The following is a 16889-nucleotide window of genomic DNA, read 5'->3' on the forward strand; positions in this document are numbered from 1 at the left end:
ATAAATAAAATATTAAATAAAATATAAAATAAAAATAATATAAAATAAAATAATACAGCAGCTACATTGACATTAGACTTCTTTCCACTATAAATAAAATAATAATAAAATAAAAAAATGAAATGATAAAATGAAACAAAAATAAAAACATTAAACAAAACAGCAAAACTAATTTAATAATAAATTAAAATGAACAAAAATAGGATAATGCAGAAAACTAAAATGTACATTTCCTGAAGAAAAGGTGAGTGGTGCTTGCAGTGGCAAAAGAGGCCTCTGTTGATAGGGTGTTGCAATGAGGTTGCTAGGGTACTCGGGGTGGTTGCTAGGGCGGTTGCTAGGGCAGTTGCTAGGGTCCCCAGTGTGGTTGCTAGGGTATTCAGGGTGGTTGCTAGGTTGTTGCTATGTTGTTGCTAGGTTACTTGGGGTGGTTGCTAAGGCGGTTGCTAGGGTAACCCAGTGTGGTTGTTAGGGTACTCTGGGTGGTTGCTATGGTGGTTGCTAGGGTACCCGGGGTGGTTGCTAGGGCGGTTGAAAACAAAACAAAACAAAATATATAATTATCTAATTTTAGTATGATTTTCTTGGAACTGAGAGCACTGGCTGAAATCAAAACTTCTTGATATCAATTTCAGAGAAACTTGTTCCTAAACGACACATAAAAACAAAACTAACTGTATCGGGTTGCTTTACATGTCTATAATTCAGTTTCTTCATAAGTAGGTGGTTCCTGGCCTGGCCTAGTCAAAAGTCTGGCTGCACCAAACCAGTCTGATTTGAGTCATAAATTGATGTGCTCTTGTTTTTTTCTTCTCCTCTTGTTTCTGGTTTTCCCTGCAAAAGCTCAGCTAGTGATTTCTGGACCTGGATGAGTGTGGTGATATGAAGCAGCAGCTCTCAGAATAATAACCTGAACTACAGAGCGAGGCCTACAGATGGAGCATGTCTCAAACACACACGTTATAGGCCCAGTCAGCATAACGCTTCTTCAACAATAGATTTAATAGAGAATTACAGCCCCAACCATATGCTGTCTGGATTAAACACAGGACTATTCCTAATTAATTCTCTATTGCAAAATGCATTAACTAAAGAATAAACTATAAGTTTGCAAATATATACATGTATATCTTTTTATATATGCGTGCACAAATATATCCAAAAATAGCACATGTGTATCAAATCAGCAGAATGACGCAATGAACTGAGGTAGACGAAAGAAAGAGATGGATAGACAGACAGATAAAGAGAGAGAAAGAAGAGGTTTCTGAAACAGGACAGAAGAGGCATTCTGGGAAATCGGCCAGACAGACGCCATGGAGCCCCACTCAGTGTGTGTGTGTGTGTGTGTGTGTGTGAGTGCTGAATGCTGGGAAATCTGCGTTCTTCTGGTTAATACCTAAATGCTTATCTTATCAGGATGAAAAAGAGAAATGGATGGTCATTGTGTGTGTTTATATGCAATTAAATCCCACAGTTGACTGACTTCTCCTCTCTGGGTATTAAACTTGAACAGAAGACATTATTTGAACCAAACTGCACGTTTCACAGTCCTCCCTTTATCCAAATGTTCGTTCACTCACCGCTTTCCTCTCTGTTTTGATTTCCTGTGCGTATCTCGTGAGTTCGGCGATGATCTGTGACGTCATGTTCTCTGCGATGACCTCATGCTGTCCGGCGTAATCGTTCAGCTCGTTTAGCGTCGAATGAAACGCGCGACACCATGTGTACCTGAGACAGGACGGGACATCATCAGTATGAGACAGACATGAATCCATCAGCTAATTTAAATGGGTTAAATGCTGATTCAGACAAACAAATCGAATATCACTCATGAAAGAAATGAGAAAAATGAAACATACTTATTGTCGTCTTCCTCTTTCTTCTTAGGCTGGTATTTCTTGGACAGATTCCTGCGCAAAATTAAAAACCAAGAAACAAATGACTGCATATGTTTACAGTGCTACCATACTTCTTCTATTTCTACAGTACGTTATACTGTAAGCCCTCCTACAAGGACTACATCTGGTAACTCTATTTATATACTAGACTGATATACTATATTTAAAAGAAAATGTGCAGTATGAAACCAGAGCATACTGTTATAGGCCACTCATTAAAAAATATGCACTCTTATCTGCAACAATATAAACAGCATTACATAAACACTGTGAGAATACCTCAGCTTTCCATCATGAGAAAATGTATTGGCATAAAAATGCAGTATCATTATCACAGTGAAATGCTATGAAACCACCAGCCTTTACAGTGGACAAAAGCACCACATTTTTACTTTGAAACATTGCACATTTAAAATGCTTGCACTGTTGAGCCATATATGTGCTATACTGTATCCCACAATGCAATGGGTGCTTGACCTGACTTTTCATTTCCAAGTAATATTTTAACTTGATTCTTGTTCTGACTGCCACAAATTAAATAACCAGTTTATTTAGAAGAAAAAAGGCTAAATTAAACAAGAAAAAAGGTAAATGCATTGCCGAATCAAACATGCAACATACTACTGTTTGAAATGATTACCATACATGCAGTTTAACTTGCTATAAAAATAAAAATAAACCATTAAACACTTGGCTGTATTCAGTGTACACTTCAGTGCAGTATGCATAAACAGTGTGCTAGTATCCAGTGCAGAGATGCGATGTTAAATCAAGTTTAGAAACCAATCAGAGAGCCCAAATTGAAAAAGGAACCAATCAGAATGCTTAGTGCAAAGAAACAATCAAAAGTGAAAATTCAAATATAAAATTCACAGACCTCTTGGCGTTTTTGTCTCTGTATTCCTACATTATTTGAAATGAATGTGAGGCTCAGTGTGTGTGTGTGTGTGTGTGTGTGTGGAAACTGTGACACAAAGGCTGTCTTTCTCTCATTGTAGCCTTTCTCGTCAGTCAGATGTTTCTCTGTGTATTCTATTATCACCAGCTATAAATATAGAGCGCCTGCTCATCCTCAACACCTCAGGGCAGGTGTGTGTGTGTGTGTGTGTTTGTGTGTGTGTGTGTTTGAATTTGTTCATACTGCACCTTGCCGAAGGGAAAAAACACACTAAAATAAATAAACACACACTGACGCACACACCCACAGCGAGACAAACACCTCTCAGCCCCCTTCAGTCTCTCTGTCACTGTTTTCTGCACATATTCTTCAGAATAGCACATTAGCATACTAATTTTAATATTGCACTGCATTCTCAGCAGACATTTAACACAGGATGTACCACACATAAATATAAATGTATATTTATAGTCATAGATTACATTCATAAATACATGTATCTATGAATTTGAATACATTCATCTATTAATGAATTACATTTGTACATTTATGCATAAAACATCCACCTATCCATCTATAAATATGAATAAATGAATCTATATCTATGTATACATAAATCTATGAATGTATAATAAATAATCAACGCATCTATTAATTTCTGAATTAAACTTTTTTTTTTTTTTTTTTTACCAACCCACCTATCTACCAATCTACCAATCTGTCTATCACATCTGGACTGCACAACATTATGAGACTGTTCCTGCAACATTGCAATTTCCGGAAGATAAATAAAATCTCACACACACACACACACACACACACACACACATATGCTCAATAATGACTATAATCTTAGCTAACTCGCTTTTCATGCATGCAAGTCCCTGTCTGGATCAGGATATCTGGGATATTAGTGTGTGTGTGTGTGTGTGTGTGTGCGCACATATATGCATGCATGTTTATCAAAAGCTGTTAGTGTGTATATGCTAGTGTATGCATATAGATGTCCCATACAAAAACTGCCATGGTATTATCATAAATATAGATAAAACAGGATTAAAACATGATAATTGTTTATACCATTTGAACAGAGAATGCAATTCTATCATGCAGTGCATCTGAGGATATAAGTGCAGCTCATCACAGCCAGTAACAGGCTGGTAGAGAGTGTGTGTGTGTCTGTGTGTGTGTGTGTGTGTGTGTGTGCGCGTGTTAGACGGCTGAACCCCCTGCTGTGTCTGGGAATTAAAGGGGTTTCCCACTGCTATCGGAGGGGGCTGATGTACAGTCAGTGTGTGTGTGTGTGTGTGTGTGTGAGTTTTAAATCCTATCACTGGAATGGGGGGCGGGGTCATGGCACCTGATTGGCTGCTGCAAATGTAGGTCACCAACGAGGAACACCATGCTGGCACCTTGTTACCACAGAAACCTGCATTTTCTTCCCAAACTAACACACACAGAAAACACAAACGTTGCCCTTTCTTCCTGTATCCTTGAGCTGTCGGCAGCAGCGTCACATGTGTAATTAGTCTGTGTGTGTAGTCTTTATTTTTAAACGAATACTCTATGAAGTACAAGCAGCTGCACCTGTCTTTATTTACAGACACGACAGATGCATTTCAGGGGTTAAAGTGGGGTTTTGGGTGAAGGAATCATAAGATCTGATGGTGATCCTGGTGGCACAGTTGAGATGAGACATGACCTCTGACCTATCAAGTCACAACAGTATTCTACCTAATTACCGGGGTTGAAAAACAACTTAAAAAGGTCTCCGAGCTTGATCAGACTTATCCGTTGACTGATTTTAAAGAGGTTTTCACAGGCTTGGCAAGGCTGAGAGTCTAGATTAAACCGTTAAACCCAGAACACCAGCTTAAAATGGTAATCTGTCAGGGTCTATACATATATTCACTAGAAAGCTGAATAAATACATATACACTGAAAGGAATGGTGTATGATTTTCACTCAGAAATTGCTAGTAAATTATGCAAGAAAATTGCAATAACACACTGAATAGTAAGAAGTTTTTACAAAAGTAATTTCTAAAGCATAATTTCTATAAGCATAAATATTTGTTGTAAAAAAAAATTCATGTACACCTTGCTTTTTTTAAATATGTCTTGGTTACATCTGCATGATAGAAATATCCCTTTCACAGACATATTGGCCTCTGATGATCACCTGTGCACGCAAAAATCAAACACAGTATTCTTCCTAATTCTAAAGTATAATCAGTATAATATGCATATTTAAGGATGTAATGTTTTTTTTATTTTTTATTCTGCAACTGAAAATTACACATTCCATGACACATCGCAGAGGATGATGCAACACTCACCTGATCTGTCTTGCATAGCTAAGCTCGATCTCAGTCCTTTCCTTCACAAATTTGGTGTATTTTTCCACAAAGTCGATTCCCCACTGCGTGTGCTTTTCCAGGTTATCAAACTGATCCTGAGAGACAGAGAGAGAGACAGAGAAATATGTTAAAGCTGGCACAATAACAGTGCAGATGGTTTCGACATCCTAATTCAGTTGTTGAAATAAAAAAAATAAAAAATGTATTAAAGCGAGAAAGGTTCACCAAACAGACACCGCAAGTCAATAGGATGTGGACAGGAAAAGCCCACCCTGATACTGACATGAAAGCGAGTACCGTCAAAAATAGTGACCTTTCTAACAAATGCATGAGCTAGTTTCACTTAATTTGCTAAAGTGATGTTACTACTACGTGCAAACTAAACTGTGAGTGGTATGAGCATGAGTTACTGGATGTGATGAAAAAAAAAAGAGTTTACATCAATCAGTTTTACATTCAGCTTTGAATTTGCTAGGTTTTTAAGTCAAAGCATAATGCACAAATCATTGTACAATGTACAATCAATTGTAAGCTGCATAGTTCACAAATTAAAGCCAGGATCATCTATTGCATCAAGTTCAAGATGTTTCTGAAGGTTTCCTATCAGAAAAACACAAGGAACCAGTTTTATAGACGGAGCAGTCCAAGTTGTATTAAAAACTGAAAACTGGAAGTGAATGCAGGTGCTTTCATGTTTCCAGGATACGTAAATACAAAAAAAAAAAAACATTTTGTGATCCAACCACTTAAACCACATTCAGAATGTGCCATATTTGCAGTACTCAAGTTACTGGCCCTGAAAGTTGCATTAATATCTTGTGTTGTGGTCATCTATTGATGACTGGATACAGGTTTGCCGAGGTATGTATGTAGGATTTTAAATTTTCCATTTCCAGATGATCCATTTCCAGATGATGAATGTTTTTACAACACACAAACCACAGACATTAGTCCTAGACACAATCCATTTTCACATCTTAGCTATAACTGATCACACATTTGAGATGTTACAGGTTCAGTTTAAGAGCCTGGTGCATGCTGGGTAAATTATGAAAAATATTAAGAAAATTCTATATACTGTATTAACAACCTGAAGCATATGTAATTGGACTGTGCAAAAACATATTGTAATGCCATGCATTAGGAAACACAACACAACCTCTAATGTATTCTATAATCTTTTCAAAGCACATGACTATTGAAAATAAAAATTCCATTCAGAACCAAAACTTCTTTGAAGTCTGCTGTCATAAAACACCTGTTTGAAGGTTTAAATTGTTCCAAAAGTATACACATTTATTCTTCTTGATATAAAAGAAGATATTTTGAAGAGTTTTCCAAACAGTCCCCATTGACTTCCATAGTATTTTTTTCTTTCTTCTATGTAATGAAAACCCATAAATCAAAAACACCGATCTTAAGGACCTACAATGAAATCAATACATTTTTACACTGCTAAAAATAGAACAACAACAACAACTCAAAAATGCTACACAGCAAAAATGTTTCTTGAGAACAAAACAAAGCTTTGCTGAACCGAAGAACCATTTTAAATCTTCACAGTGCACAATAAATCACATCATCAGCTTTACTTGGAACATTAGACAGAAACTACTCCGAATTCAACAAGTAACTGGTATCGTAGTGACGCTGCGATCACCTTCGTTTGACTCCAGCATCCCCCCATTTTCTCTTCAACCATCTCGAAGTCTGAAGAATCCAGTCAGATATTCGCTCACACACTCCCTCCGTCCCAACAAGCGTTAGATGCACGAAACCATTTCACCTTCTCCTTATGAAATAAGAAACCACTATTCAATTCCTGTTTGTGCAAACTGTCCACACGCATTCAGCCAGCAGACAGGATGAACGCTCAAACCTTGTGTGCTTGTGCGCACAGGATGTACATGTGTGGGTGATGATCTTGGTTTCTGCACTACATATTCAAACTTTCAGTCTATTGTTTAAAGGTACAGTTCACCAAAAATTCTAATTTGGTCAGTATTTATTCACTATTATGTTATTCCATACCAATATGAATTTTCTTGAGGAGAAACATTCATGCAGCAAGCTATTTTAATATAATGCCAGTTAAAACTAAACTAAATGACACCAAAAAGCATTGCAGTATAAATGCACCGTTAAAAGTCCAAACAACTTGCATGCAATATCCCATGTCTCACGAGGAACGGACTGAACTGTGGTCACTATAAATGATCAATACATGTAAAGAACCACACGGAAATCTTCAAAAATTCCTACTTCTGTGTTCCATGAAAAAAAAATGACATTTTGGGTTTTGAACAATGATTGGATTTTTATTTCTGGTGCTATTAAAACTAGCAATGGAAGAATACAGCTAATAAACATACACAGTTCCAATGTCCCCCGTCAGTATCTGAGTAATGCAACTGGCCCAGTACGATTAGCCAGCCTCATTTAAACACAGATCACCTCCTCTTCCACAACACAGTCTTTGGACCACACAGCAGAGACAAGAAACACTAGAAGAGAGCAGCAGCTGAAGGTTTAAATCTGTTGTGGTTTACAGCAGTGAGACGGCGTGTTATGTGACAAACGGATGCTTGGTGTTCTGGCATTGTCAGCAATCCAAAGATGTCTATGAAGTGCAAGAGAAATCCAGACAAGACTACACCAACTCCATGTAAGCCAAAGTCCTCATCTTAGAAACTGCAACCAGCGGTGAAGAAGTGTGTCGCTGTTCAGATGGGCAGATAGTATCGAAAACATCAAAACTTGACGTCAACTTGTAGGGACATCCCCACGTGGAAAACTTCTTCAAAGAGGGACTAAAGAATGTGATATTTCACATCTAAGTATAGTACGAATGTACTTTTGGCTCAGTTGGTTTAACATTAAAGGTTAACATAAAGGTTAGGGTTGGTATCATCCAATTTACATGTGCAGTTATACATTTAGTGACTTAAAAATGAGGAACAGCACAACTAAAGTGACTCATCCAAGAACAGTTACCATTAACTGTAAAAGTACAGTGTTATATTGACAAGTTAAAGTGTTGATGTATTAACAGACACCACCATTAAACAACAAACCAAGCAATTTCACTGAGAAATATCATGCAACCACAACACAGAACCCAGTATTGCCTTGAACTCTATATAATATGACTGTTTGATGCAGTATTGCAACACAAAAGCATTAGCATTTTCATTTACCCTCTGAGTTGACAACACTTTAGTCCATGGTTCTTTAAATGATGAAGCGGCCCCCATCTCTTGCGCACAAACCAGTTCTAAAATCAAAACCAGGACCAAGATCGCCTGTCCAATTCAAACCAGCACAATTCTCCGGTCAAAACCAGTCCGTCCGCCAGTATCAAATGCTGATTCCAGTGTTACAATGGTGGAGTATAATCCAGATTTTGTCTTTATCCAGAGATTAAACCCCACAAACCAGCATAAAGCAGACATACTTCACATCTGGAGCTGATCCAACGAGCGTCTGGGCGCCAGATTTACAGTTTGTTCAGTAGTTCTACTCCTTAATTCAAGCCCAGACATTTTCAACGACCAAAGAGCACCAGAAAGATCCAGCAAAGCTTCAGCAAGCAGGTAACACAATACCTGATGATGAATTTACATGCATATTTACATCCAGCCATTTAGCAGAACTTTCTATTTAAAGCAGCATACAAATGAGGAACACAACAACAATAGGTGATTCACGAAATAGGCGATTCGGCGTTTAGAATTTTGGTTAGAAGTTTCTAAGCATTAAAGGGTTACTCCGACCCAAAATGAATATTTTGTCACTAAGCACTTACGTCAATGTTGTTCCAAACCCGTCAAGAGCTTCGTTCATCTTCGGACTACACATTAAGATATTTTTTATGCATTCTGACAGTTTTCTGACCCTCCAATAGACAGCAATGTGATTAATACGATCAACAACCAGAAACGTAGCATGGAGATCGGTAAAATAAATAATGTAACGTCAATTTTGATTGGGGTTCAATTTTAAAATTCCTGTTTTCTTAATGTATGTATTAATGTAAATGTGTTAATGTTACATAAAAAACTTGATCATTGTCATTCGTAACAATTTAATATTACTGGAATTTTGGCTTGCAGTCGTTAATAAATTTATTAATAATGTTTCATTAAAAAAAGTTTACAATTATGTTCTTTCATAAAATATTGCTTTAGCTATGTTGTATCCAGTACTGGGTAGATTACATATAAATTGTAATCCAGTACTGATTACAAATTACATCATGGAAATTGTAGAAACATAATCTGTTTAATTACACATATTAGGTAATGAGTACTTTTGGATTACTTTTAGATTACTTTTGAACTTACTCCTAAGATAATATTTTCAATTTTTTGTTATCGTCAAAAGGTAACACTAAACATTAAATTCCGTTAAGGTTTCCAATACTGGGGTTCGTGAAGTGATGAAGCTAATAATTAACAAATAAGCCAAATAATTAAATCTAAATGTAAATTGTACGAATCCCAGCTCGAGGACCTTTCCAGATCCCCCCCCCCCCCCCTCTCTCTCTCCCACTTCACTTCCTGTCATCTCTGCACTGTCCTGTCATAACAAATGCAAAAACGCAAAAAAAGTAATCTTATACAAATCTAAATATGAATAACAGTTTATAGGTTTAATAAATTAGGCACAATTTGCAAATTTCGGCTCCAGTGCACATTCAAACAATGTCTCCTCCTTACACTGTGAGAACAAATACTATTAACATGAAATGAAACATTTGTTCATAACATTTTCACAGTGTTTACATTGTAACGTTCTCTGTTTGGGGGTAGAGGTGAGGGAGTCATTATATCCGCTGTACTCCAGAGTGGCGACATCTGCAATAACATCCCGCAGTGTGCGGCGAGTAGGCCTGGATTAATGAGGGTCACAAAGGGCCACCAGCCGACCCTGAACAGAGAGCGAACAGACTGCAGAGCACCTGCATCCGTTGTGAACTCATCCACTGCATGGAAACGAAGGATGGGGTAGAGGCTGAGCACACTGTTCGGACGTCGGCGTCTGAGCCGAACACATGTAAGAATCAAAGCTCTGCCAGGTGGTGACTGAGCAATTGGAAAGAAAACTGGAGAGAATGACTCAGAGTGAGAGAGAAAAAGAAAGGAATTTAAAAAAACATCTGATATTTAAAACCCTCCTGGTGACTGTTATCCCTAATACAAAGAAACACAAGCACACTTTCATTAGAGCACATACCTAAAAGGTTAGTTATTATTTACTCACTCACGCTTGACTTGGAATAGATTATACGAGTCATATGGACTAATAAGTGATCACAAGATGCAAATTGCACAGCAACTTGTTTATTGACAAATACCATTTTAGATCGACAAACTGTACTGTTTAAGATTTATATTCAAACTCAAAGCATAAATCTAGGCTAATGTTTTCAAAGCACAATGCAAAACTATGACGTTTCATTCACTGACGTGCTACAATCAGCAGCGCTAAACCCGGAAGCGCAAATGCTTACTTGACGGCAACCCACCAAGCTTGCTGATTTTAAGTTTGAAAATGAAAAATGAAAATAATTCAAATTAGAAAATAATAATTAAGGTTCAAATTAAAATAATAATAATAACAATAATAAAAATATTAGCATTTTATTTTTACGTTTACTATAAAATGATTGTATTTGTATTTAAAACTCCCTTTTATTTTAAAATAAAATAATATTATCACACTTTATTATTTTATATATAAAGTTTTTTTTTTTTATAAAGTGCAATAATATTATCACTATTATTAATTAATTTGTATAGTTATATTTGATGGGTCACACCATGTGCCGTGTGAGGACCAAACCAAATCTCCAGGTTCTCATTCGAAAAACTTATGTGCACCCCTGCCTATAAACACAGAAGTGCACAATTATGATCATTATGGAATCTGAATTAAAAAAAAATTCATAATAATGATTCTTGTGAGCATGGCAGAAATAAAACACACAACTGCACAAAAACATGAGCATGAAAATAGCCATCATCCAGAAACGCATGCACACACACCTCCTCTCTCTCTATAAATAGGCACTGTGCTCTGGTGGGACACCCAGAAATCCTAGAGTTCACTCATCTCTCATGAACTCATTAAATCCAAAGACTCTGAAACGCAGAGCAGTAGTCAGACACTGTAAACACAGTAGAGCTGACAACCATCGCCATTACACACGTATTGCTCATAAACTGGCGTGTTTAAACTGTTTATGTTATTCCTCTAATCATGTGAGCAGAACCACCCAAAATACCTTAGCACCTGCATTGAAACCACCCAAAATGCCCTAACAGCCACACAGAACATTCTAGCACCCATATATCAACCACCCAGAACAGCCAAGTAACCACTTATTGATGCCCCAGGAACCATTTACAAAAAAAATATTCTGAAAGCTTTTCACAATGTTTTAAGAAGACCTCAAATAAATGTATTTATATAAATGTATTTATTACGGTTACTGTAGTAAGGTATTTTGGTGGAAACAACACTTTTGTAAGGGTTTTTCTCTCAGCATTTCTGAAATCAGTAAAAGTGTTTTTAATTTACCCTCCTGCTATGAACTCACCAAACCCTCAGCATCCACACATGATTCATTCTCCATCATTGTGAAATCTGGCCTTAATTTAGCCACAGAGACCAGCTTCATCAGGCGTCTGCTTTGGTTCTTTGGGACGGGCCAATTAAACGCTACCCTAATGAAGAGCTCCACTCATTTACACAAATCACAGAGAACGAAAGACCGGAAACGCTAAATATATCACTGATGAGACTAAACTCAACTAGAACGCAAACTTTAATACATCTGGTGCTGAAATTGTGAGCCCAAACTGCTGACCTCAGATCAGTCTGCTGCTTTGTCTCAGCTGGAACAGTGTTAATAAGAACAGGGGGATCTGATCTCAGGTCAGTGTTTCTTCTAAATAAACAAGAGCACTGCAGATCAAGTTTATCACATTACAACAGTTTTACTTTTTACTTTGAGATGAGTAAACCTCTGTCTTAAAATAAGCAGATCGTTTTATTACAGGTTGTAAAGTTTACTCTGAGTAAACTGGGCATGTTTGCACAAACAGATGCAGAAATGCTACTACTGGCACATATAAGCACTGATAGGCCAACACTCTTTGTAGAAATAGTAAAGGCACAAGATAAGATAAGATCATAGTCTGCTCATTAGGAAACAGGAAATAAATGTGAGGCCTGCAGTATCACAGCCAACCTCTTGGAGCAGTAGAGAGTTACGTGTGTAACCTCTGTACAATCAATAACCAAAGAAAATGTCTAAAAGTCTTTGCTGTGAGCTTTTTATTTAATTACCGCCAAAAGGAAAGTTTCCAAAACTCCAAACACACTCACACATCAATGGCTCTGCTTCTGTTCATCAGTTAACATGATGACACCATCAACATGAATTTCCCCAAAACACACTCATATCCAAAGTCTAAGTCACACGAGAACACCAATAACTGTAAAAACTGCTTTGTAGGAACAAAAAGTGAACAGTTTCATACACATTATCAAAGGCTGGTTCACATCATTCTTCCAAAGAAACTAGCATGTATGGTTTTCGTTTTTGCATGCAACCAAAACCATCACAGACATTAGAGGTCCCAACTTTTAGTCAGATTTGAATATAATCACATGGTAAATTAGATTAGTAATTTGTTCTATTTTAGTTTTCTGCCCCGAAGAGCGTTTAAAACGCTTGACAGATTCCTGCTGACCTAAAAACAGCTGAGACAGGAAGTGGCTTAGCGAAGCTGCAGATGTAGAGCGCTGTGGTGACGGATGTGCTACTGAACACACGGGGTCAGTGTGATGATCTTATTAACGCCGTTTGCTCAACAGACGCGACTGATCCCTCGAATAACGCAGCCTGCTCAGAAGTTAGTCCAGTTAGGCTTAGACAGTTTCAGCACACACACACATTAGCCATGTTTGCACGCAATCGAGTAATCTGTTTGATGGCTCAATCAGATTGAAAAGCCTTCACGTAAACACCTCAATATATCCGACTGAGCTTGATCCAAATAAAATTTCAACTGGACTGGAAGACGTGGTCAGTGGGAATCCAATTAATAGGAAAACAATTGAAAATGGTTGAATCTGAAACTAGACTTATACTCAAGTATAAGTAGAGCAAACATTTTTGGGGGGGAATTTAAGAACTGTACATGTAAACAAATACATTAATCCGATTTCAAAGTTAGGATTCCTATAAAAAGAGCTTTCAGAATCTCAAAACGGATTGAAAATGAATGCATGTAAACAGTTATTATGCATTTTGAGTGTGTCATGAGATGTTTTGAAGTTATGCTCATCGTAGAAAATAGAAGCGTCTCTCTCTTCGTTCAATAGCCTCTGTTCATTGTGGCTGGCGCTTGTAGGCGTTTAGCATTCAGGGAGAAATATTTGTGTGAGATTTTGAGCAGTTTGTGTGTGTGTGTGTGTGTGTGTGTGTGTGTTTATGCGAATGCCAGTCCATTCACACAGGGTCTTTGTGCTGCAGAAAAAAGGCAGAACAGAGCTACTGTAACCTCTTAGTCATGATACACAGAAGGGTCACACACACTTGGATGGTCCTATAACCAACATTTGTCTTTGTGCCATGAAAACGTCCTAAATCTTCACACAGTAGGGCATCATAACAAGTACACTGCTCCGAAATATCCCAACAATTTAAAACACCCAAGAGAACATCACCCCAAACACACCATAAACACTACTCGCATCATAAATCTCAAATGCTAAAATTAAAAGCCCCTTCCGGTACTAAGAGAAGGCCTTAAATGCTCATAAACGCACAACACAATGAAAAACTACTCTTAGACTTCTTGGTGGATGCTAGGGTTTCTTTAACTGTTCTGAGAGAGATAGAGAGATAATTGCATGAAAGTGATTAGCATTTTTACGCATTTCCTGATGTAACAGAAAAAAAAGTAAATGAAGTAGTTTTGGGTGGAGTCCATCTGTCTGTCACATTCAGAGTCCCACCCACAAGTGAGAGCTGGAATTTCAGTCACTTTGACTGGAAGGATGACACATTAACACACAAATTATGTTCATCCTGTGTGACCTCAGCCACACAAAATCACTTTCCAGCTTTGCTGATGTGTGCTGGAAAGACAAGAGTCCAAGCTGACAGGACAAACCACCCTGATAAACAGCCCATAGCCACTGATGAATCATTAATTAGTCATTGTTGATTAAGCATTCATTGAAGCTTGTGTGTTCATTTTGGTTATAGAAAAACATACACAAACAGTGAAACACTTCCATAAGCTAATATCATGGAGTTAAATCACAACTCTAATAACTTTAAAAGGTTTTAGTACTCAAGTACTCAGGTCAAAAATGCACGGGGCAAAATTCATTACAATTATAAAAAGGGTTTTATGAATACTCATACAAACTTGTATTTTATCCTCATAATAATAATTCAACATGGATCAATTAAAAAAATATGGATTTTTAATATTATAAAATAGTTACTTAAAATACTATATACTATAAAATAATATTATTAATATATGGTTAATATTTTTATTCATAGTTTTATTATTATATATAAATATTAGATAATAGAAAAACTTTAACATCTTATCTTTTGGGGTTTAAGAAATGTAGGCTTATTTTTAAAACTTTAAAACTTTTTTATTTTATTTTATTAAAATTCTTAGGAACATTTTTTTTTTCTTAAGCTTAAGATTAATACAAAATCAAAAAGTAGGAAGAATTTAATTATTGGGACTCCAACAGGACTGGACTCTACTGCACGGCTACTTACCAAATAAATAAAAAAACAATTACATTCAGTTTCGAAACGCCAAGAAATAGGCATCCTAAGACAGTGATTAAGTATGTAGTTTTGAAGTCATCATGCAAATTATTTTTACACAGAATGCCACATTAGACCAATCAGAATCAAGTATTCCAATTTAGGAACTGTATACTCTAATAAATGTACGTCCAGTCTAGTCGTTGAGGGATGCGTTCGCGATGACTACTCACTCTGATGTGCATCTTCATCTCCAGGAGCTTCTGGAGGTATTCCTGCAACGGGGTGAGAGGCAGAGGGGTCGGAGGGGCCGGCTCCTCCAGGAACCAGCGGAGCGAACCCATCGACCGCCGTCTGTTCAACAAATAATACCGCTCTTCCTGCATCATCATGGGCCAACACACTAAAACTATTTTAATTATTACGAGAAACTAAAAAATAGTTTAAAATTACACTAAAAGTCAAATAAATATCTAAAAAGTTCAGACGAAGGGAAAGAAATGGGTTCCAGGTCTGAGCCACTGTGGAATGTGGCCGATTACCCATCATGCACTGGGAGATTAAGCAATGCAGTGAACTTTGCTTGATGTCGTTTCTGTCATTAAGCTGATTACCGGATAGAATTCGGCTCAAAGAAACACATAAACATTGTGGAGTTGCATCAACAATGTACTTTCTTCCCCACACACCTTCAGAAACCCAATCCCCAGACTGATTTGTGCAACTCAAACACACTTTACTCATTGTTGAGTTTCCAGCTTTTATCCGTTCTGTTCTCCTGCCTAATGATCCTTTTTATTGCATTACATAAGACCAGTTCTGACTTCACCTCCGAGGATCTTAAAACTGAGATTTTCATAGGTAATGAAACCCAGAAATGAAACTATGAAGATGTTGTGAGTCATGGCGTGATATTACGCACTACCGGATACATGTTTGGATTAATTACGATTTTTGAAGTCTCTTCTGCACAGTGCATTTATTTAATCAAATATACAGTAAAAAGTGTAATATTATGACATTTTTTGCAATTTAAAAAAACAACTATTAATTCATTCCTGTGATGCAAAACTGAATTTTCTGCATCATATGAAGCAGCACAACTGTTTTCAACATAGAAAACAATAAGAAACACTTCCTGAGCAGCATATCTGCATATCAGAGTCATTTCTGAAGCATCATGTGACCCTGAAGACTGGAGAAATAATGCTGAAAATTCAGCTTTGCATCACAGGAATAAATTGCATTTTATTATATATTCAATCAGAAAATGGTTATTATAAACTGTAAGAACATTTCTAAATATTACTGTTTTTACTGGCCTTTCAAATATATTTTAGAAATCTTAATTATTCCAAACTTTTGACCAGTAGTGACCATAGAAATTAAATACACTCCATTACTTGGTCACTTAACATGTGGATAAAATAAACAGACAGTCTCTTCCTGTTTCAGCGGGAAGTTCTTTACCAGAAAAGGCTTCAAATTGGCGCAGACTTGACTTTGACAGAGAAAAGTCTGGCTTGGCAGGACTGGAAGTGGCCCGACTTTATGGATTTGGTCTGTCGGCGTGCTGCTAGCTGGTATCTTTTTTCTGTCCTCTTCTGGAAATACATCTTTATAGAAGGTTGCCCAGTCTTCAGAAAATACAAACAGACAGACAGCTGCTGGAGCACAGTGTACTTTTATGTGTTTCTTTAGCAGTGGCACGCTCAGGGAAAACACAGCATGCTTGAATGTGTGTGTGCGAGTGTGTTTAATAGTGACAGGGAAAGTATACTGGGCATGTGAGGTATGTGTGCCAGTGGAAATCTGATACACACACACACACACACACACACACACACGCATCCATGTGCCAAATACACAGGCACTTCCTACATCAGTTCTGAACTATTAAAAGGTGAAGAATTTTGA

At 37.1% G+C, this 16889-nt stretch overlaps 1 protein-coding gene across 15 annotated transcripts in view; it reads right to left on the bottom strand.

Moving 5' to 3' along the window:
• LOC127985541 (formin-binding protein 1) overlaps positions 1–16889 on the bottom strand; it is a 63236-nt gene that overhangs the window by 29970 nt on the left and 16377 nt on the right. For 14 of the 15 annotated variants that reach the window (XM_052587586.1, XM_052587585.1, XM_052587588.1 and 11 more), the window contains exons 2-4: positions 5138–5253; positions 1863–1913; positions 1584–1731 (exon numbers count right to left, since the gene is read on the bottom strand). In XM_052587586.1, coding sequence (XP_052443546.1) covers positions 1584–1731; positions 1863–1913; positions 5138–5253 — 315 coding nt within the window. Of the gene's footprint in view, positions 1–1583; positions 1732–1862; positions 1914–5137; positions 5254–6818; positions 7046–16889 lie in introns of those variants that run through there. The other variant, XM_052587584.1, reaches the window with a different exon arrangement.

The sequence above is a fragment of the Carassius gibelio genome, chromosome B21 (assembly GCF_023724105.1).
Source record: "Carassius gibelio isolate Cgi1373 ecotype wild population from Czech Republic chromosome B21, carGib1.2-hapl.c, whole genome shotgun sequence".
Taxonomy (NCBI): domain Eukaryota; kingdom Metazoa; phylum Chordata; class Actinopteri; order Cypriniformes; family Cyprinidae; genus Carassius; species Carassius gibelio.